The sequence below is a fragment of the Lytechinus pictus genome, chromosome 17 (assembly GCF_037042905.1).
Source record: "Lytechinus pictus isolate F3 Inbred chromosome 17, Lp3.0, whole genome shotgun sequence".
NCBI classification, from domain to species: Eukaryota; Metazoa; Echinodermata; class Echinoidea; order Temnopleuroida; family Toxopneustidae; genus Lytechinus; species Lytechinus pictus.
In genome coordinates this window covers 22,369,311-22,392,501 of record NC_087261.1, presented here as the reverse complement: position 1 = coordinate 22,392,501, position 23,191 = coordinate 22,369,311, and the positions used below count along the sequence as shown (strand labels likewise).

General features: G+C 35.4%; 1 protein-coding gene across 2 annotated transcripts in view; it reads left to right on the top strand.

Moving 5' to 3' along the window:
- The first annotated feature begins 12,413 nt into the window (after positions 1–12,413).
- The window catches only part of LOC129279806 (stromal membrane-associated protein 1-like), a 28,539-nt gene continuing 17,761 nt past the window's right edge, over positions 12,414–23,191 (top strand). The window contains exons 1-3 of one of the 2 annotated variants that reach the window (XM_064111754.1): positions 12,414–12,492; positions 20,236–20,369; positions 21,631–21,716. In XM_064111754.1, coding sequence (XP_063967824.1) covers positions 21,634–21,716 — 83 coding nt within the window. In that variant the 5' untranslated portion in view covers positions 12,414–12,492; positions 20,236–20,369; positions 21,631–21,633. The remainder of the gene's footprint in view (positions 12,493–20,235; positions 20,370–21,630; positions 21,717–23,191) is intronic. The other variant, XM_064111752.1, reaches the window with a different exon arrangement.

Sequence of the window (23,191 nt, the reverse complement as noted above, 5' to 3'; positions counted from 1 at the left end):
TCATTTCAAAGACAATTATTAGTCAAGAAAAGTCTTATGAAATATTTCCTGATTGTACAGGAATAACGTTAAGGTGTTATTCTCAATAAATATAATTTTTCCTCATTTTCATGTCAACATTTGGGGTTAGTTAATTCACCCACAAATATTGGTGAAATCAACGCCGCGGAGATAAAATAGCCCCTACCCTCTTCAGTTTATTTTATTTTTTCTTCAAAGTAACAACTAACATGGGCGCAAGCACATCATCCGCAAGATAAAATTGTAAATTTTATCTGAGAGATAAAATGTCATCTCAGAATACCAATTTCATTTTAAGAGATAAAATCAAATATTTTATAGATAAAATGATCTCAGAATACCGCCCCAGATCTTCTCTTTGTCCATGTCTTTGTGATGACCGTGATCAAAAATAAAATTCATGGAATCTTGGCTGGTCGCGATGTCCGAGCTCCAATATTTTTATTTGAATCATCAAACGTGTCATTGGGCCTGTCTTAGGTTCAGGGCAAGTCCAAGAATTTGCGGACATTACGTACGGTATCGTATGGGACATTTCAGAAGCCTGGCTAATCTGAAAGCATTCGACAAGTCTTAAGATCTTGATTCTAGGAATTGTAACGTTAGATCTAGATCTGGGCAATTCCATGGAAAATGTTCACTTTAGAGAAAAAATGAAGTTTCAGATTTCACTTAAGCAGTCAAATTTTCTTAAAAAGTAATCTATAAAGTTTCAATTTCCAATAGAAAAATCACAATATTGACAAAATTTTGTAGTTTTTTCCATCATCAAAAAAATAGAATGGTAAATTGCAAAATCTAAAAAATGTGGCTATTTTTAAACAATTCATCTTTCCTGTCTACTAAAAGCAAATAAGGTCCCAGAGGTCTCTTTTAACTTTTGAATAGCTGATTAATGTTTACATCAACAGAAAATCATCGTTAAATCTTATGCCATTCATCAATTTTAGACAAATCGATCTTCAGATTTGTGTGATTTCTTTATCATTATCAGTGTCATCAGAGCTGCCAAATAGTACGATTTTGTCGTATTCCGTACGATTTTTCACTTAAAATACGACACTAGGACTTTTATAAATAAAATACGATTTTACGAAAATATAGCTATGGCAAGGCTCGACATTACAGAAATCCACCTCGGGCAACCATTATTGAAAAATGTTAAGTTTTGGTGGCCCGAATCGGGCAACCAATAATTTTCAAAGTAGCGCAATTTTTCTCTGATTTTGCATGCATTTATCAACTTTATACAGTTCTAATTGCAAGCCAATTCGTCATGCGCCCTTTTTGTTGATCTACACACATGGCAGTACATATTCAGCTGGCCGGCTGGCGTGAGCTTTGCATGAAACCACTGCAGCTACAGTATCGCTCAAAATAAAGTTGACACCATTAACGGACGTAACGCCCCGCCGGCCCGTACTGCGTTTATTTTTTCATTAACGTTCACGCGCGTTATTGCCAGCGCGGAAGGATATCAAACAAAAACCAAAAAAAAGTACCTCGTAGACGTACGTCGCATTATTATCGCGATAATGAACGCGATAATAGCGCAATAAACAGGAAGATTGTCATAATAAGATGAATCGGCGCGCCGATGTTTTACTAAAACCTCGTGTAAATATCTTGAAATTTACTACCCTCACGGAGATCGAAATCCAGGAAATCCAAGGATGTCGATTTGGGTTGATTAACGGTGCGCTAGTTGACAAGTCAACAAACTCAAGCCGTCTCGGAGGAGGTGACTTGGTTTGGCCAGACCTCGGAGATGCCAGAACACTCGTCTCGTGCCATCATGAAGCTCGATCCGTTCTGATTTGGAGTTCAGTTGTTTTCCCCATGATTCATTAATATACTCGTTTTAACTAGTGTCACTTTTTAAGAATTCTCATTTTCTTATCTTGTTTCACTCTCTTTAAATGCGTGTAGTTTGTGCAAGCGAGACCAACCCACGGATACAAGCAGGGGCGGATCCTACCTCAAGTGATGTTCGTGCAGGCTCCACTCCACTTCACTACCGCTACACGACGTTCCATATATAGTAGTCGGGTAGGTGGAGCGTAGTGTAGCGGTAGTGAAGTGGAGCCTGCATGAACATCATTTGAGGTAGGATCCAGGATTTTTCAGGGGGGGGGGGGGCACATTTCCCCCGAGGAAAAAAATGACAGGAAAAAAAAAGTTTCAACTTAAAGACATTTCGTCCATGAGCAAAAAAAAAAAAGTTTTTCAACCCAAAATTATGACATTTCGTCTAAGAAAGTTGTTGACAAGCAGAAATAAATTTTTAGAAAATAAAATAAATGTCTTCACTTTCAAAAGAGGCCACACTTTTGTTTTCACAGCATTTTTACATTTACAAATAGTCATGGTGCTTCTCGAAAGTGGGGGGGGGGGGGGGAAGGGCCGTCTGGATCCGCCAGTGGATACAAGATAATACGCGGGTGTTGTACCCCTGTGTTGTGAGTATCAACCATGAACTTGTTGCATGTAAGAGTAAAGCAATTAAAGTAACTATCACGGCTACATCTTCAACTGTTTAAAGAAACCACCAAAAATCAGCTTTTACCTGCAGTTCAGGGAACTGGTTAAACCCCCCCCCCCCTTATTTGCGGAAGCTGGATCCCGCCCCTGTTTCTGTCAAGTCTTCAAGATCCCTTTGATGGTGTAGTACTAAGCGCGGATGCTTAATTGTATTATGAAAAAATGATAACAAATGCCTACTTTAGTATAATCAGATTTGATAGAAAAATATTCAGTAGCACTAAAAACAGAGTAGAAGCCCGGAGTAGAAGACAAGTATGCTATGCAGCAAGGGAGAAGTAAATACTATAGTCCAGGATAGAAGGGGTCGAACCTTGTTTTTTTATATATACAATGTTTTTTGATGGTTTCTTGTCAATTCGAGGGTGCTGATTCCGAATCTGAATGATGCCACTCGTGTAACCTTGAGCATTTTCTGCAAATTGGCAAAATCCAATATGGCCGCCCAAATATTCAAAATTACCAATGAAAATCATAAAATTGTCCACACATTGGCTATAAAGTACATGCAATTGTGCTGCCGGAGTGAAATAATATCTGAAAAAATGATTTTTGTCAAAATATTTATTTTCTTGATATCAAAATGGCCGCCATCATAGACCCCTGTACAATATGAATGGGGAAAATTAATTTTTACAAAATTGAGCACTGAAATGCAAGTAATTATGATCTATGAGTGAAGCAATGTCTGAAAACATGATTGCTAACTATATATATCATTTGTTATGTCAGTTATGTGATAAATCCTGTATTTTGATATTCAAAATGGCCTCCAAAAGCCCTAACACTATTATGTACAATGTGAATGGTGACACACAAAAAATCACAAGAGTGAGCACTAAAATGCATTTTGTTAAGATAAACGAGTGGAATACTGACTAAAAACATTATTGTTAACGAAATTTATTATTTAACATGCCATGTATGTGATAAACCCTGTATTTTGATATTTAATATGGCCGCCAAAGGCCCTAAAATTATGATCTACGATGTGAGAGAGGACAAAACAATCACAAGGTGAGCACTAAAACGTATTTTTTGTGGTAAATTAGTGGAATACTGTCTTCAAATATAATTTGCAACGAAATATATTATTCGGGTTTCATATTTGTGTTAAATATTGTATTTTGACTTTCAAAATGGCCGCCAAAAGACATTGACTGTATTATGTACAATCGATCTGGGAAACCAATTTTCACAGGAGTCAGCACCATAACATGCATATAATTGTGATTTAAGAGTAAAATATTGTCTGAAAACACGATTTCTAACAAGATATATCATTCATTCTGCCAGGTAGGTGATAAATAATGTATTTTGAAAGTCAAAATGGCCGCTACAGGCCCTAACGGTAGGCCTATTATGTACTTTGTGAATGGGAACATATAATTTTAACAGAATTTGGCTTTGCTTGACTAAATGGTGTTGCATGTATGAGTGAAATAGCGTCTGAAATATGATTTCTAACCAAATAGATCATTTCTTATGTTATTTAGGTGATAAATGCTATATTTAAATTTCAAAATGGCTGCAATATGTTTCTTTGTGGAAATTATCTTTCCCCATTCAAATTTTACATATTAAGATAAGGGACTATGGCGGCCATTTTCCATTTTTAAAAGGCTGCATTCATCACCTTTATGACACAAGCTATCATTAGCTATGATATATTTCGTTAGAAATCATTGGGTTTAGACAATACTTAACACTTACATCAAAATTAAGCCATTTTCATAGTAAAAATTTTGTCAAAATTATCTGTCCCCAGTTACAATGTACATACTACTTTGGGCTATGGCAGCAATTTTGAATTTCAAAGTAAGGCCTTTATTACCTTCTCAACCATCATGTGATGTATTTAGTCAGAAATCATGTTCAAGACCAAATTTTACCTATACATCACATAGTTACGTGCGTTTTTGGTTCTCATTCTGGTGATGATTAGTGTCCCTATACGCATGTTACAGAATTTGTAGGGGCTTGTGCGGCCGTTTTGAAAGTCAAAATACAGTATTTATCACCTACATGGGAGAGGAAATGTTATATTTCATTAAAAAAATCACGTTTTCAAACAATATTTTCCTTATACAACAGAATTATATGGATTTCATCGTCAGGCAGATCCTAATTCTTTCAAAAGTATTTGTCCCCATTTACATTGTAGATAATACTGTAAGGGCCCATAGGGGCCATTTTGAATTTTACAATTCATAATTTATCTCATGCATGAAAAAGGAAATAATATGTTTCGCCAGAAAACATGTTTTTAGACAATATTTCACTCGTAGATTACAATGACATTCATTTTATTGTTTTTACTCTTGTGAAAATTAGTTTCTTCATTCGCTTTGTTCATAATACAGATAGGGCCTATGGCAGCCATTTTGAATGTAAACATGCAGCATAATTACCGAAATTGCAAGGGAAATGATATGTTTCGTTAGAAATCCTTGTTGTCAGACAGTGTTACACCAATATTTCGCAGTTATTGGCATTTTAAAGTCAAACAAATTCAAAGGTTGTGAAAATTATTTGTCCCCTTTTATATATTGTACACAGTATAAGGGGTCTATGACAGCCATTTTGAATATCATAATACAGCATTTATCACATTAGATAGTATACAAATGACATAGTTTTGTTAATAGTCATGTTTTCAGACAGTAGTCCACTCGCAGGTCACAATCACATGCGATAATAGTGCTCTTGTTTGAAAAAATATTTTTCCCCATTCATATTCTACATAATAAAGTATACAGGGGTTATGGCGGCCATTTTGAATATCAATAAAATAAATATTTTGTCAAATATCGCTTTTCCAATTGGTATTTCACTTCTGCACAACAACTACATGCATTTTATAGCTAATGTGTGGGCAATTTTATGATTTTCATGGGTAATTTGCATATTTTGGCGGCCATATTGGATTTTGCCAATTTGCGGAAAATGCTCAAGGTTACAAGAGTGGCATCATTCAGATTCGGAATCAGCACCCTCGAATTGACAAGAAACCATCAAAAAACATTGTATATCTAAAAAAACAAGGTTCGACCCCTTGTCTATGGGGCCTATCCTGGACTACTACCCGCAAATGACATAGATGCTCTGAAATTTCGAAGAAGAGCTCAAAGTGTGAAAGGCAAGATGTAAGCTACAAAATAAAGCATTTTCCTTTCCTATGCACGCGAAGAACGGAAACCTCTATGATTTATTTTTTTGGGGGAAAATGTCAATTTCGCTCAAACGTTAGGCCACTTGTATTGAAAAAAATAATAATTGGTTAAATTCTAATAGTTTTATTTCTGATAGTCTAGATCTACCCATCAGGGGCGTATCAGCGTACAGCCAGGGTCGGGGGGGGGGGGCAAGAGCAAAAAAATTCCCGGTCATATCATGGTAACACGAACAGGATTTTTTTAATAATTGTGCTCGGGCATTATTAGCTCAATGCGTGATATTTAAACACAAAAAGAGGGGGAACATCATGGTGACTTCTCTTTTATTTCATTTCCTTTTCGCCATTGTCAGAATAATGCTTCTTTTATATTTCTTAGAGAGTTCATAACAAAAGGTATATAAAATATATGTTAACTCCTTATAGCATCTCAAAACAATTTTGAAACATGTCCTGATCATTCGTTCATTAAATCTGAGATGTTTGTGACTTCTATTTTATTTCCTTTTGCCGTTGTCGGAATGTTTCTTTATATTTCGTAGAGAGTTTATAACAAAAGGTATATAAAATACATTTTAACTCCTTAGCACCTCAAAACAATTTTGAAACATATCCTGGTCATTCGTTCATTAATCTGAGATGTTTGTGAATTCTCTTTTATTTTGTTTCTTATTTGCCGTTCTCGGAATAGTGCTTCATTTATCGTTCTTAGAGAGTTCACATCGAAAGGTATATAAAATATATTTTAACTCCTTAGCATCTCAAAACAATCGTTCATTAATCTGAGATGTTTGTGACTTCTATTTAATTTCCTTTTGCCGTTTTCGGAATAATGTTTCATATTTATATATATATTTCTTAGGGGGTGTTGCAAGAAAATATTTGCAATTCAATTGCAAATATTCTGTTGCAATTTCACAACTGATTTTTACAACGTTAGCTGTAGCAAATCAGATTAAACTACTTGTTTCAAGGAGCAGATTAACAATCAATCACTAATTTGCAATTAATTACAAGACTTATGATTGATTTAGGGACCAAGAATAGACTTGCAATTGATCGCAAGTTTCTTGCAACACCCCAATAGAGGGCTCATAAAGAAAGGTATATAAAATATATTTTAACTCCTTGCACCACAAATCAATTTTGAAACATCTCCTGATCATTCGTTCCTTAATCTGAGATGTTTGTGACTTCAATTTTATTTCCTTTTGCCGTTGTCGGAATGTTTCTTTATATTTCTTAGAGAGTTTATATAACAAAAGGTATATAAAATATATTTTAACTCCTTGCACCTCAAATCAATTTTGAAACATGTCCTGATCATTCGTTCCTTAATCTGAGATGTTTGTGACTTCTCTTTTATTTTAGCCGAGAGGTGCTTAAGAGTTAAAATATATTGTATATACCTTTCGTTATAAATTCTCTAAGAAATATAGAAGAAGCAATCATATTCCGTCAACGGCGAAAAGGAAATAAAATAAAAGAGATGTCACAAACATCTCAGATTAATGAACGAATGATCAGGACATGTTTTAAAATTGTTTTGAGGTGCTAATAAAGGAATTAAAATATATTTCATATACCTTGATCCTTTAGAACTAAGAAATATAGTCACTGCATAATGAGTGATTTCGGGGGATTTCATGCAACGGTCTAGAGTGGGCCATAGTAGTGTGTTTTCGCCCAGCGTCGTACGACGCTATCAACGACGTAGAACGATCTCTTGGTTCGTGCGTCCGTCGCGCTCAACTCTCGCTTGTAAGCAGTTTCGCAAATCGCTGATCGCGGCCGGATCGTTTTGAAGCTTTCAGCTATCAGTGCAGTGTAGTCAGAGTAGAGTACAACATGTGCATATGCACGCGATGGGCGAATGTTTACATCGGCTCAGCTTGCTCACTCTACAAGCGATCTGATTGGCTGTTGACGGCTGTTGACAAATCCTACGTTCTAATGCGGACGCCCGCTAATTTGCGGAAGAACCGTCCGTGATTTGAGCTCAAGATCGCTTGGGCCTCTGTTTCCATGGAAGTTGGCAATTTTTGCACACGACCCTTACGTTCTACGTCGTACGACGCTGGGCGAAAACCAGCTAGTGTGCCTGCACGTACTGTGTTATAGAAGCGTTGGCGTATGGTTGAAGTTAATGACCCTATATAGCTACTACGACCTGTTGAACCTGACTGGGATCAATATTCGTCAATTACGCCGTCTAGCACGTTTTGAGAACAATGGACGAAGGTGTGAAAATCACAAAGCAGCCAACAATAGGAAGAATCCGTTTCAATTGAAGTTATACTCAGATCTCAAACGTAGCGGTTTGAATGTGAATTAACCCTGAATGGTCTTCATGATAAAAAAACATTACGCCTATTTTATCTTCAAGACAGTTATGAGAAAAAAAGGATAAATCAATTAAATAATTAATGTATGTGTTTTACTTTTTACAAGCGTGTATCAATCGATCATCTGATTTGCTGTATTGATGAAGAGTGCCAAGGTCGATGACATGATTTATTGATAATACGCCATCTGAGTTCTCAAATAATGGTACAAGATTTCAGAAAAAGAAGTTTTGAGTGTCGTCTCGTTTATATCAAATCTCAGCAAAATTAAAAAAGTTTCTGAAATGTCATTACTTTGAAAGTATGCACTTCATTAAACTTGCACATCAGGGTGGTCTCCCTTAAAAGGAAAACATTTTGCCCTATCAGGGTGCAACTCCTCTTGTAAGGAGACAAAGGAGCTGCACCCCTTCCCCATTGTCAGCGGAAATGAAGAAAGTGATTACTCGGAGAAGAAGTCGGAGATGGAGGGGAGAAAGAGCAAGAGGAAGGTAAGGATCTGTTAAAGAATATTAAAAAAAAATGAAAGAAACATAAACAGAACGGGGGGGGGGGCGGAAGGAGAGGTTGGCCAAATAACCAATTATAAAAACATTTAGGTCACTGTATCTAAAGCAAGTTCAAGTTTATTTATTCAAAATTTTATATAAAAAATCACGTTATAATAAAAAAAAGGCCTACATGCGATGCAAGTGACTACAGTAATAGTATAATTTTGTTTAAATGAAATGATATGTATGTACTCTGCCTTCTATCTCTTTTTTCCCCTCTTTATTTTCCTGATCACTTCAATCTTTCGTAATTATGATTTATCATTAAATTTATTGTGAACACTTTGATGTAAAGGATTGGTATGTGATGATTTATTAATAAAACATAAATACTAAAAAATTATAGTATAGACAAATTGGTTAATTAAAGCCCCCCCCCCCCCCCCCCCCCGTGGTGCAAATCTAGCTGGTCCAACAGTTGGGTAATAACAATTTATATTGGCCTGATCAGACCCCCTTCCCCGGGCGGGATATAAAATACGGGAAAAATAACCAGGGGGTATAACCTATTATGCAAGCTGATCTAAGGCCCCATGCACTGTCCACATTTATAATTATTATAAGGTTGCGTAGAACATGTTTTAATCCTGACAAAATGTCTTTTATTATATTCTATTGTATTTTATTTTCACCATTCGTTGTGCCCAACCTGGGCTCCAACTACTCTCTTCCTTTCTATTCGTTTCAACGTTTCCTCTGCCTCTACATCGGGGGACGGGGGTGTGCGGCTGAAGGTTCAAAACCAATACCCACTCAGGGTCATTTCGGCTAAAAGGTACCCATTATTAGGGATTTATTAAAATTTGAACCCCTCCCCCCCCCCCAAAAAAAAAAATGGAGAAGATGGACCCATGTTTAAGGCCAGTATCTAAAAATTAGGGCCATGTTTAGGGAATTTCCAGCATAAAACCAAACCCCACGTTTAGGGATTAGGGACAAAAAAAAGCGACCCATTCCAGCGGCACATCCCGTATGCCTTATTTTGTGAGAACACCCCCCCCCCCCCCGGGCTCTGAAGGTATTCAAAATTTTCTGAACGCTAATATATTTGACTTAATTGCTCGTAATTAATTTCCTCGTAATTTTCAAATTATGGCTCGACTGCATTGATTTTTTATTTGCATTTTGCAGATACCATATTAAGACTCGTGTGTATCTGTTAAAATTAGATCCAACTACCGCTTGGAGAGAAACGACTATCACATAAAGGGCCGCAATCGGTCCTGCATTGAAGTTTTATTTATACCGGTATTAGAAATATGTATTTGTTTGCGATTTTGGTATATTTCTCCTAGGGCTGGCTTCAAATTGTAAATTTTGTGCGTGCCGTGGAATTGTTTAACACAACTTCCAAGTCCGGACGGCTGCACACGCGTTGAGCCCGTTGACTGTAATGTACCGCCTACCGGTACCGGTAGATCCACCGTCGTCTCGACTGGAGTGAAAGGGTCTAGTCACTTGTACAACTACAAAGAACAAGAACAAGTTCTGCTTTTGCCTGATCTTTGGCAGAGCCTTTCTATTTCTATATAGGCTCAGGTTGTGGAGTAGGGATTTTCGTTTATTTCGTTCTCTGCTTATTTTATTGTTATTCTTTTACGGGCATTTGAACTAATTAGTACTTTCTGGTACTAAAAAGTAATGCCTGGCCAGGATTAAACTTGGGGGTAAATCGCGGAATTTTCTGTTTATGGGGGGGGGGGGGGGGGGGGGGTCGAGTACAAAGTCGGACATCAAAATCTTAGCAAATGTGTGGATGCATACGTTATACCGGATGTGGTTTATAAAGATATATAGGTCAATCGATATATATTGTTAGGTTAAGAGTAAGGATCAGGACATCATGTAAAGGGTGTACATGCTAGCTCGGAAGGCCGAAGGACAGGAGTGGAAAAGTAGATCAGCCAATTACCTAATTGTGAAAACAAATCCTCTTCTTTTTAACCTTCTTTCAAGCCTAAAATTCAATTTTTCTTTAAAATTTTGAAAAATGTAGTCCTATACCAAAAACCATCATTCTTACAAGTTTCAAAATTCACGTTTCTTGGAGAAAATCCATGTAGCGTGTTTCCTTCCCCTTAAAAATCCCACACTTAGTCTTAGGCAACTTTTAAGAAGTCACCATGTAATCAAAATAATGTTTGCCTCACTGTAATGGAAACCTTACGATAAATAGACATAAGGAGAAAATTTTGTCCATTGACATCGTATGCCATTATGTTACCTGGTTATTGTTCATTCGTTCACTGTTTGAGGTTCATGGGTGGAATCCCGAACCAACTGGAGAGTTTCAGCTCTGTAATTACCGATAGCTTGAAGTAGAAGTTCGCCTTGGTGAGAAACACGCGGTGAAACTGTTCAGTATAGGACTTACCTTTAATTTTCAAATGGAATCTAAAAAAAAAAAAATGCATACATGCCCCCTCCCCACTGCCATGTCATCACCATCGCCATAATCATCATTGACATATAATTATTGTAATCATCAAACTTTTAGGATTATTATCATAATTATTCTCGGCACCTTCATCACTATCATTATCACCGTCAACATCATAAAACATTAATTAATCATCACCGAGGGGGCCGAAGCAGGGGATATATCCTATGTTCATAGGGTGCATCAATATTTGTCCCCCATCGCAAAATATTATCTTCTGATCCGCCGCCCATGATCATCACTATTATTGCTATTCTCGGGATTATTTCATAATTCTAATGATCAATTATTAAGATCATTATTACCATCATCATAATCTCAACATTATAATTATCATCATCACCATTCTTGTCATTGCCATCATCGTTAGGATTACAATCACAATCATCACCATCATGATCACCGTCATTACCTTTCTTTTCGATATCATCATCACGATCATAATACCCATCACTGTCATCACGATCATAATAACCATCACTGTCATCACGTAAGTTACTCAGAAAACTGATTTAAAGACTGCCTAATTCGACGAATTATTCACTCAATTATTGTTTCAAACGTAAACTTAAGTTAATGCTGCATCGTACTGATGAGCTGCAAATAATAATAATTGTAATTGTGTTTTTCTATTCTTTCTTTCAGTATACTCTCTATTAATGAATGAACACCAAATTATCATAACGGGGATCATAGTAGGTGGAGAAATAGGAAGAAAAGAGAGAATTATAGGGAGGTAAATAATGTGATATTCCCTCAAAACAATTATCATGCTTGAAACAAAATCACTAAATCTATTTTTTAACACTTAAGAGGTCCATATTTTGGTAATTCTTAGCTTACATTCGTGTAATTGCACGCAAGTTAAATCAATCCATTATAGGGCTCGGGTCTCATTAGAAAAAAAAAACCCGGTATAGTGGTAGAATTAATGATAACATCGATGATTATGATAATAATGATAATAGAAACAATAGTAGTAGTAGTAATAATAATGATGCAAAAAGCTATGTGACTCTAAATACGGGCCTTGAGATTTGGCTCAGCCAGCAAAGAGTCAACATCAGGCAGATACTCGGACCCTAGCTAGAGCTGGAGAAGGAAGAAACAAAATGGATAATTATTGGTTGGGTCTGAGCATGTAATAGGTCCATGGTCTGAGGGACGATTGTGAGTAATTTATTTCAACGTTAACAATTTAAGTACTTTGCTTGGGACAGCTGCGCTGGCATGTATACAAACTCGTAGTCAGCATCTATCAACCCATTTCATTTCGCACGCGCGCGCGTACGTACGGCGGAGAACTAACTGAGGCCAGGAACCAAGATTGTTTGCTGGCCTAGCGCATGTGATGCGCGGCCGAGTAGATTCTAGATTCTTATTCTCAAGCAGAGCGATTCCACTGATCGCTACGTACATGTGAGTTGTTTTCCAAGCCAATCAGTTATCGAAAATGTAATTCAAAGAAATAATCTATGCCCATAATCTTTGCGAATGATATAGAAAAGGTTCGCTGATTGGAGTCCTATCGCGATAATTATCGCAGCTCGAGACAGTAGTTCGCGGCCGGCCGTGGCCGTGCGCCGAATCACCGGCAAGAACACGGCGATATCTGCCACAGACTGGCCTGACGTTCACGCGCGTTAATATTGCGATAGTCAGACCCACATCGGTTAGCGCGTTTCACGTGCGTTATCTGTCAACTTTATTTCGAGCGATACTATACATGTAGCTAGCTATCTGTGCAGACTCAGGGAGCTACGATACGAAATGTTGCTGCTAAGAAATCTTCCACAGAACTTTGAAAATCTATGTCAAAGTCACATTTTACACCAATGAAATGCCCTTCTACAGTCCATATTACTAAAATCTGGTGTAAACTGATTATTTGCAAGCATTAAAAAGAGGAATTATGACCTCTCTTTTGACTGAAAAAGACCGATTTCCAAATGCATTAATACACATGAAAACACATAGGTGAGTACATCACAGTCTAATGTGTGCATTTGTATGTATGTTGATACTTGGTTTCTTTCGAAGCTGTGTCTTTTCTAGCCAAAAATAAGCAGACAGTTTCTTTCTTTCTTGTTTATAAATGACCTTTTAAACCACTCTTCAGAAAGAAAATACTTTGGGAAGGCATTTCATTGATATGAAATGTGAATTTTTCAAACATTTTGGCAAACAAAGTGAAGGACTTTTCTCACACTTTTTCCAGATATAACTTAAAAAATAATTTGATTGTTTTGGTGGCCCGAACGGGCCACCACAAAAAAAGTTAATGTGGAACCTTGCCTGTCGGATGTAAAAATTACAGTGAGCACAACAAAATAATGAGATGTATTATAGTAGGAAAGTACACAACGGGTATGAATAGGATTTTTTTGTCCAAAAATATGATTTTTTTTGGGTGAAATAATAGAATTTTTGGTCAAGTGTGGTTGGCAGCTCTGTTTCATGTCCGTAACTTTTTTAACTTAAAGTTTTCACAGCTTACAGGAAATTTGTCTGAAGGTACTGCAGATTCAGGTTCTATGTTAAATTAAACCCCCTACCATGTGTAGCAATCATTTTCCCTTACCACTTCTCATTTTCATAAAAATGGCGTAACGGACGTGACACCTTGCGTAACGGACATAACGCCTTATATGACAAAAGGCAGCATTCACAAAAACAAAATATTAGGCTCGGTGTCACAGACTGAGATCAGTCTCAATTGCTTGAGGATAGCTGGATGTACATGTAATAACTCCTAGAATCTGCATGTCATTCAAGCTATTTTTAGTAGTTGGTCAATGAAAGTTCAGCTCTTGTTCTGGTATATTTTTCTGAGAATTAACGGTATGCTACATAATATTAGGATAAGAATTAAGACGCAGCTATATCAGGCAACATACTCAGATCACAATCTGCATCATTTGTGTTTGAACAATACAATTTATTATCTTAGGGTGTTTGCACTGACAGTTTGGAGCATGATAAAATTCCAACTTATGAATTCATGAGATCATTGATGATATTGCTTCAAAGTATGCAACAAAATTAGATACAGCCACTTTTGTCAGCAAGCAAGATCGTAAGATTTAGTATCCAAGATTTGATGAAAGGATGATTATACTCAGGATGATATTCATTTTGAATAAAAAAAAAAAATCAATTTACAAACATACCGATTACCTTTCAACTCATAATAATCGATAATGAAAGACTGGTTTCCAGGTACTGCTATTAAATTTTTAAATACTTTTTAATATCATTTTTTTAAATCTTAAAACTGACATTAATACTAGTACATATTCTTTATCTTAAAATACATTTCATAATATGTTCATCTTGGATTTATACAGGTCTGGTACATTTTGTTTTCTTCTCTCAAAAAATGAGATTTGGTCTTCTCAGTGTGCCGTAGTGGTATTATAAGCATTGTATTATATATAAAATTATCTTATAGGCTATAGCTATTGAATTAATAATACTTGCCAATAATATCTACATGTTTTTGATAAGAATGTTAGTAAAGGTTCTTTGCTGAACATTACATAATTATATTCATTCATATTTCTTTCATTTTGGAACTACATGTAAGAAGTGCTGATGAAGTTCACTTCGTAAGGGTGTCATGTCCGTTACGCTAGTGTATATTGTCAAATACTAAGCCATGAATAAAAAATAATCTTTACTATCAACTTTTTCTCTTTTAATTAGGTGTGGCAGATGGTAGTAACTGGAAAATACTCATTAACTGTTGTTAACTGGTGGAAAAGAAATTTTTCTAAATATTTTTTTTGTTTTATGAATATTGTACGAAAAGCCCCTCTCTCAAATTGCAAAATAATAGGAAAATATTACAGATTACCAGACCAGTTATGATGTGTGTCTCTAACCTCTAGCCTTAACATGAAAACAATTAGACTTGTACCATATCTTGTAATAACATAATTATATCCGCTTACAAAAAGTGGACGAAACTGTCATGTCCGTTACGCTTCATGTGTCATGTCCGTTACGCTACATTTTGAGCTACATGTATGAATACAGAATGCACTGCAAAACTGTTGTTAAATAACACTTTATGGACAGAGCATGATCTTAAAGTAGAAATATATTGAAAATCATAAAAATGAAGAATTATATATCAAATTAAAGGGGAAAATAAGAGGAACACGATGGTGTACATCATTTATCATGGAGACCGATGAAACTCACTTAATTGATAGTTAAAGTTCTCTCTCTGAATGCTTCAAACACGCACAACTACGTCCGCGAATTTTTTTTTTTTTTTCCTTCTTTAGAGTATATTGACAGAGGGAAGAGACTGTCTGGATGGTCAGGCTGGAATTCATTTTCATGGATTTATTTTGGCCCGCGGTACGTGCAGCTAGCACTAGCAGCTGCATGAGTTGGTAGCGAATCGGCATGCAAGTTGAATTGTCCGACTCATCATCATAGGCGTAATTCCCCTAATTTACCACCATCCACGTCACTATAGAGCTAGAAACTTCATCATCATTCTCTTCATCTTCAAAATCATCAATTTGAAAATCCAAAATCTAGATAAACTTCTGGGTTTTCTTTCATTTCGTGATCGAAGTATTCAGTGACAGTGTGGAGAAAACGTACCCTCGCAACAGGTTTTGCATGCAAGTGGAGCTTGACGTGGGAGAGCCAATCACGTCTCTCGTACACTCGTACAGTACACGTCATCAAATTCGAGTCAATTCAGAGACCGATGGGAGGCGTATTTCCGAGAGGCATTTTAGCGCTTTTTAATTGGCGATTTCCACCTTATGTATTACTTTCGTTATTTTCGAATGACCAAATGATAATCCCCACATCATTACCTTTCCACTGATATAATAAGGCCATATTCATAATCAATATATTTCTCCTTTAAGGTTGAATTAACACCAACATCAGGTGCATGCAATCTAAGAATTCACAGGAATATCGATAAGCGATAGGAGGTAAAAATGCTTCGTCCATTTCGTGTCATGTCCGTTACGCTCACAAAGAGTGCGATTTCTCCGCAACTGTTCAACGAAATGATTTGAAATTTCTTGTGTATGTAACTGATACTTAAATGTGTCTGATTAAAGCTCAGTAACAATTTTCAAAAGACTGCTAATTCTACTGTATAAAGCTTTGAATTACAAAAATTTGTCTGAACGTCATGTCCGTTAAGCTGGAATTGACCACCTATGTCCAATCAAAGTTGATAACATGCTATTAAATGTTCAACATGTTATTATTCTCATATTGATCTACATGTAGATCTACTCTACATGTATTGTAATTTTTTGTGTAATGCTTAATATAATAATAATATCTAATGCTGCAGTATTTATGTTTTCAATCTTTTATAGGTTTTTTTTTTCATTATTTTTATTTATTTTTGCTGCTTATTTTTCTTTTGTAACAAGTATACTGAGCTGAACCTTTTGGCTTTAAAAATTAATAAAACAAATAAAAAAAAATTGATTCTATTATGACTTTGATTGAATGATTAGACCTCTAATCATGAATTTAGATCTAGATCTAACATTAAAATCTAGATCTAACGTTCGATACCATCATGATGGTAAGGTTGATATCTTGAAGGAAAAAAATGGTGACATACATGTATGACCTTGACCATGAGCTTTTAGAGAGAAGACATGTGCTGTTACAAATGGGATGCAGAAAAAGGACAATTTTTAAAACATTCTTTTTTCAATTTGAGAATTCTCTGAAAGTATTTCATTTTAACTTGACATGTTACTCGGGTGTGACCATGTGATAAAAGTCACAACATAATATGTATCTATAAAGGCAAGTTTCATATCAAAAGGCAAAATCCTCTAATTACAGAAAAAAACAATCACTGTTTAATACGTTTGAGGCAGTTACGTAGTATTGTCCCCATGGGGCCATGGAGAACCTGGGGCCTAAACAATATTCCCCATGATTTTACAAATTCAAATTTCAAAGATGGAAATAATGAAAGATTTTTTTTTTTCAAATATTCTTGTTGAGACAATCAGAGACATATTTGATGAATAAAAAGGACGTTTCAACATATCCCTTTATTTTTTTATGGTTTCAAGACTTTCTATTTTTCATATTTTTCAATTTTCACTATTTTTTCTTCAATTATTTTCATGAATCAATTAAAACAAAATGTTTGGTCTTTAGAAACTAAAGACGGTCTTTAGAAACTAAAGAAAAGGTGAATAAGTTACATTTTGGAGCACTGTTGAAATGTACATGTATTTATCTCCATTGACTTTGTACACAAATTTGATTCATTTCCCCATTGACATTGTGTACAAATGTCCCATACGTAACATTTAATAATTAAACTTCTTTTTATTAAAAAGTAAAATATTTATCTGAAACTTTTTGTGGTTACTGGTATCACTTTCATACTCAATCTATTAGAACTTCCTAGAGATGCAACAATACAAGTATTGTATTCTGGCAAATATTAACTTTTTTTTAAAGTCCTCAAAATGAACGTGGGAGATGGGACAAGTTTTGTTTTGATTGTCTACAACATACTAAGTTTTTATTATTGTCCCATGGATACGTAATCTAATGCCCATTTTACCAAACAATTATGCAAAGTAAGTGCTCCAAATTTGCTTGAATTTGCATATTATATTTATCAAATAAAAATTCCACATTTGGCCTTTCTTTTCCAACCAGGGATAACTTCTTAAAATAGAGATGAAATTTTGACTTCTAGGGTGACCTTTTCTTTGACTTACCCCTAACTTAAATTTCTCCTTTCCAATGCAACAATTTGTGACCAAGGTTGGATTCCCCTTTAATGGCCTTAAACTAAGGTGACATACATGTAGGGGTTTAAGGATAAACACCGGTCTTACAGTTATTGTGTCTGCTTTTTCGGGATTAAATTAAAGTTACCTTGTACATACATGTATAACGTTTCTGTTTTTCCCCTAGTCCCCAGGGCATAAGTGTTTCTAATACCGTATCCACTTTTTGTGGGGTATCATCAGGGATCACAATATATAAAACTGATTTACATGATGAAAACAAAAAATCATGGAAAAATAAACATAGTTAAATACAGTTTTCACTTATTTAAAGGGATGGTCTGCGCTGAAAATATTTATATTTGAAGGAGAATGAAACATTTGTGTGAAAACAGAAAAATCAAAGAACCAGATCAAGGAAAGTTTGAGAAAAATCGGGCAAATAATGAGAAATTTATGAGCATTTGAATATTGCGATCACTAATGCTATGGGGATCCTCAAATTGGCAATGCGACAAAGATGTGTGATGTCACTTGTGAACAACTCTCCCCATTACTTTAGTATATATTTCACTTAAATTGCCTCTTTTATCACATCTATCAGTAAATCATATGTTCGTTCTATAGGAGGGCATGTAATACAGATTTTTAAAGAATACATCATCGATAAAGAGTTTGTATCACCATAGAAAAAGAAAAAGCAAAAAGAGACATTTTGAGGGTATTTTATAGTCCATCAAAGGGAAAGTTGTTCACATGTGACATCATACATCCTTGTCGCATTGCCAATGGGAGGATCTCCATAGCATTAGTGATTGCAATATTCAAATGCTCATAACTTTCTCATTTTTTGTCCGATTTTTCTCAAAACTTTCTTTGTTCTTCTTTGATTTTTCTGTTTCGACACAAGCCTACTTGTTCCAAAGTTTTCATTCCCCTTTAAGTATAAATAGAGTAAATTTCACAGAGCAAAATGCTGAAAATGTCATCAAAATCGGATAACAAATTAAAACAAAGTTATTGAATTTTAAAGTTTATCAATATTTTGTGAATATGCACATCATCATGAATATTCATTAGGTGGGCTGATGATGCCACATCCCCACTTTCCTGTTGCGTATGTTATTACCTGAAATCATTCTTTTTTCATGTGTATGTGTCTCCAATATCATTATGATGAAATAAGTTGCGGCAATAAATAACTAATGCACTTAATCAGTTGTAAATCCAATTGATTTTAGTTCTTGGTAGAAAATTTTTGAATAAACCTGATTTCATATGATAAAATACAAAAGAACAAGTGGGGATATGACATCAGCCCATCTAATGAATATTCTTAAAGACATGCCTAAAACTGTTTCACCAGAATAGTGCAAATCTTTAAAATTCAATACCGGTAACTTAATTTGTTATCCCATTGTGATCAAATTTTCAGCATTTTACTTTGTGAATTTTACTCTCTAGAGGTATAAATATCTCCAGCTTGGACCATCCCTTAAACGGTACTTTTTTATTGTTGTATGCAGTGTTTCTTTTAAAAAATAATTCATATTCATCACCTACTTGCATTTACATGAACTCTGAATTTCGATCAGATCAAATAGTTTTAGATTATCATCTGCCCCTTAAAGTTCTGTGAAGTTATTTTTTTTTTACAAGAATGCACCCAAAGTCCTTTCCAATTCTTTCATTGTTTCATGTTTTATTTGATGGAAAAATTGGTAATAAATGTTGGCAGGCATTTTATTAGATTTTCATGAAAGGGTTATTGAGGACTGTCCCTATTAAAGAGGCACTGCACTGTACAGTCATCTACATACATGTAGATACTGTACATATATACATGTAGTCTAGTTGATAAATACACTTTGTTTTGTAATCAGAGAAATTTAAAGGTAACTTGGCAGCCTTCAACTTTAATTATTGACTTGGATTTCATGTAGGCCTGAAAGGTGATTTGGATTATTGAAATTATTAGTGAATTTATGATTCATTCATATTTCATTTATTCTTTTTATTGCTTTTAGAATATTTATGTTTAACATACATTCTTTCTTTTGTTCTTTCATTTGATGTTTTATTCTGTCATGTTTTTTCTTTCTTTCTTTTTTTGTTCGTTCTTTCTTTTGTTCTTTCTTTTTTCCTAAAGTTATTCCTTCCTTCCTTTTTCTTTCTTTCCTTCCTTCCTTCCTTCCTTCCTTCCTTTCTTTCTTTCTTGGCTTCCTCCTCCCTTTCCTTCCTCCCTTCATTATTTCGCTCCTTTCTCTCTTTCTTCGCTTTTTCCTTTTTTTGTTCTCTCGCTCTCTCTCTCATTTTTCCCTGTTTTTTTTCCCTACATTTATAATGCATTACCCCAACAATTGAAAACTAATTTCACCCATGTTCACTTTTCAATCCATTATAGGGCCAAGATGGGCATCGTGGAACCTTGGTCTGTTCCTGTGCATACGATGTGCTGGCATCCATCGCAACCTTGGCGTACACATATCCAAAGTCAAATCAGTCAATCTAGATTCTTGGACGGAGGAACAAATACTGGTAATAATAGGGTTCAAGGGAAAGACCACCCTAACCAAAAGTATGATTGAAAATTTAACCAGCCCAATGCTGAGTATTTCATCAAAATGGGATGCAGAAATAGAAAGTCATGACGAAATTATCGCTCAATACCTTTTCAAACATGTATGAGTTACCCCCTTTTCACACGGTAAAATAATCGTAATTTGAATGATGATTCCAATGAAAAATAAGGCTAATGACAAATTTGTAGCACTTGTAAAACCAAACTAGAACATGATTAAAATCACGAATGGTAATCAAAATCACGAATTCAAATTCTACTCCGGAGGTGAATTCCAGTTAAGTTTCACTCAAATTATGGGACAAATTTTTCATGTTATAGGCTTGACCTCAAAAACATCTTTTGGGGGCGGAGCTGTGTACATGACCATTCAAGCACTTCTGTAGATGATACACTGTACAATTGTCATGCACTCATCGTAGTTTGTATTTGCGATACAGTGCTTTGATTGACAAGTAACCCAAGGACAAATACCGCCTTCACTCGGGAATTCAAAGTCAAATCACAGTTTTCGAGTGAGCATGTGAAAGGTCCGATGAGTCTAAAGACGAATTGCAATCATAGTTCATTACAATGATGATTCAAGATTCACGTGTGAAAAGGCCCATAGTTTTTTAAGATGTCACACACTATTTATTTTTTAGCTTGTTTAAAATACAGATTATTTCAATTTTAGAATTTAAACTGTAAAGAAGTGATTCAGTCAATCGCAATACATGTACATGTTGGCTTAAAATACTAATTGTATGTCCACAAGTTCTTTGCAGGGTCAGACTTTGATTATAGTATTAAGAAAAGATTAGATAGATTTTGTACCAGTTACAAAAATGTAGAACAAAAAAATAGTGAATGGTAATATCATTGGTATGCATGCAGATCATCAATATCCCAACTGTTTCCTATTCCTCTTCATGTTATTTCTATGGGGGAATTATTATTTGGTTGAAAGGGGACAGATAAAGTATGATTTTTGTGACAATAAAATCCAAAATAGAATGGCTCAGACCCAGGCAGCATGCCCATGTACAGTACCATCCTGTACATGCAAATTATAAGGAAAAAGATAGAACATGCCTATTTCCATAATACAGATATTTTCACTTTGTGGTTTACCAGATTGATTCCACATACATACTGTACAAATAGACTTTGAAATTTAAAAAAAGATGTATTTTGTTGTTGCTTCATAATCTGTTAAATTGTCGTTTTTCTTTTCAGTACATGGAGACTATTGGAAACGCACTTGCCAAGAAATACTATGAATGCAATCTCCCTGCAGAATTCAGAAGACCACAGACAGACTCGTATCCTTTCCTGATTATTTATTTTTAACTACATTTTAGTGATTTTTAAGAGAATATTGATTATGCTCATTTTGAGTGTCATCATCTGGTGTGATCATTACTGATGTTGTTATTATCATCATTGTTATCAGTATCATTATCAATTCAAGAATCATCAGTATCATTATCATCAAATTGATAAAAACATGACTTTTACTATCATGATTCATCAATTTATTCCTTAATTCTGTGCCTTTATTATCATTTTATTATTTCAATTATTTGTATCTTCATAGTGTCATTGTTATGTCTCCAACAATTTCAGTATTGGTATGTTCATCGTCATGGAGATGCATTTTATCTTTGGTGTCACTATCGTCCTCATACTCCTCATCACCTTCAATTCTTCTAGTCCATATTGCATTGCCACAAGTTGAAGCATATCTATCTTTTTTGGTATTGTAGTTTTCATCATCATCCGCTATAGAGTACCAATTAAGCGTGATGCCATCAGTTTTCACTTTTTGCATATGTATCAGCGTTATTTTATACCATATTTTGGTAGAGCATGATGAAAAACCCCCACAACCCAAATTTTTGTAGGAATCGGTCCATGGGGCCTCAAGATATGACCTCATGAATACATAATTAGCCCCATTGAAGTCAGTGTATTATTGGCCTGAGTCCTAACATTTAGAACCAGGTCAATAATACACTGACTTTAATGGGGCTAATTATGTATTCATGAGGTCATATCTAAGGCCCCCATGGACCGATATCCACCAAATTTTGGTAGTGGGGGTATTTCATCATGCTCTACCAAAATATGGTATAAAAAACGCTGACACATAATCTGCCTTCATGGGAATCAGTTTTATTGGTCACTATAGGCAGGTTGATGCTATATACAGGTTCTTATACACATAATCTGCCTTCATGGGAATCAGTTTTAGTGGTCACTATAGGCAGGTGGATGCTATAGACGGGTTCTTAGACACATAATCTGTCTTCATGGGAATCTGTTTTATTGGTCACTATAGGCAGGTTGATGCTATATACGGGTTCTTATACACATAATCTGCCTTCATGGGAATCAGTTTTATTGGTCACTATAGGCAGGTGGCTGCTATAGACAGGTTCTTATACACATAATCTGCCTTCATGGGAATCATTTTTAGTGGTCACTATAGGCAGGTGGATGCTATGGACGGGTTCTTATACACATAATCTGCCTTCATGGGAATCATTTTTAGTGGTCACTATAGGCAGGTGGCTGCTATAAACAGGTGGCTGCTATAGACAGGTTCTTATACACATAATCTGCCTTCATGGGAATCAGTTTTAGTGGTCACTATAGACAGATTCTTATACACATAATCTGCCTTCATGGGAATCAGTTTTATTGGTCACTATAGGCAGGTTGATGCTATAGACAGGTTCTTATACACATAATCTGCCTTCATGTGAATCATTTTTAGTGGTCACTATAGGCAGGT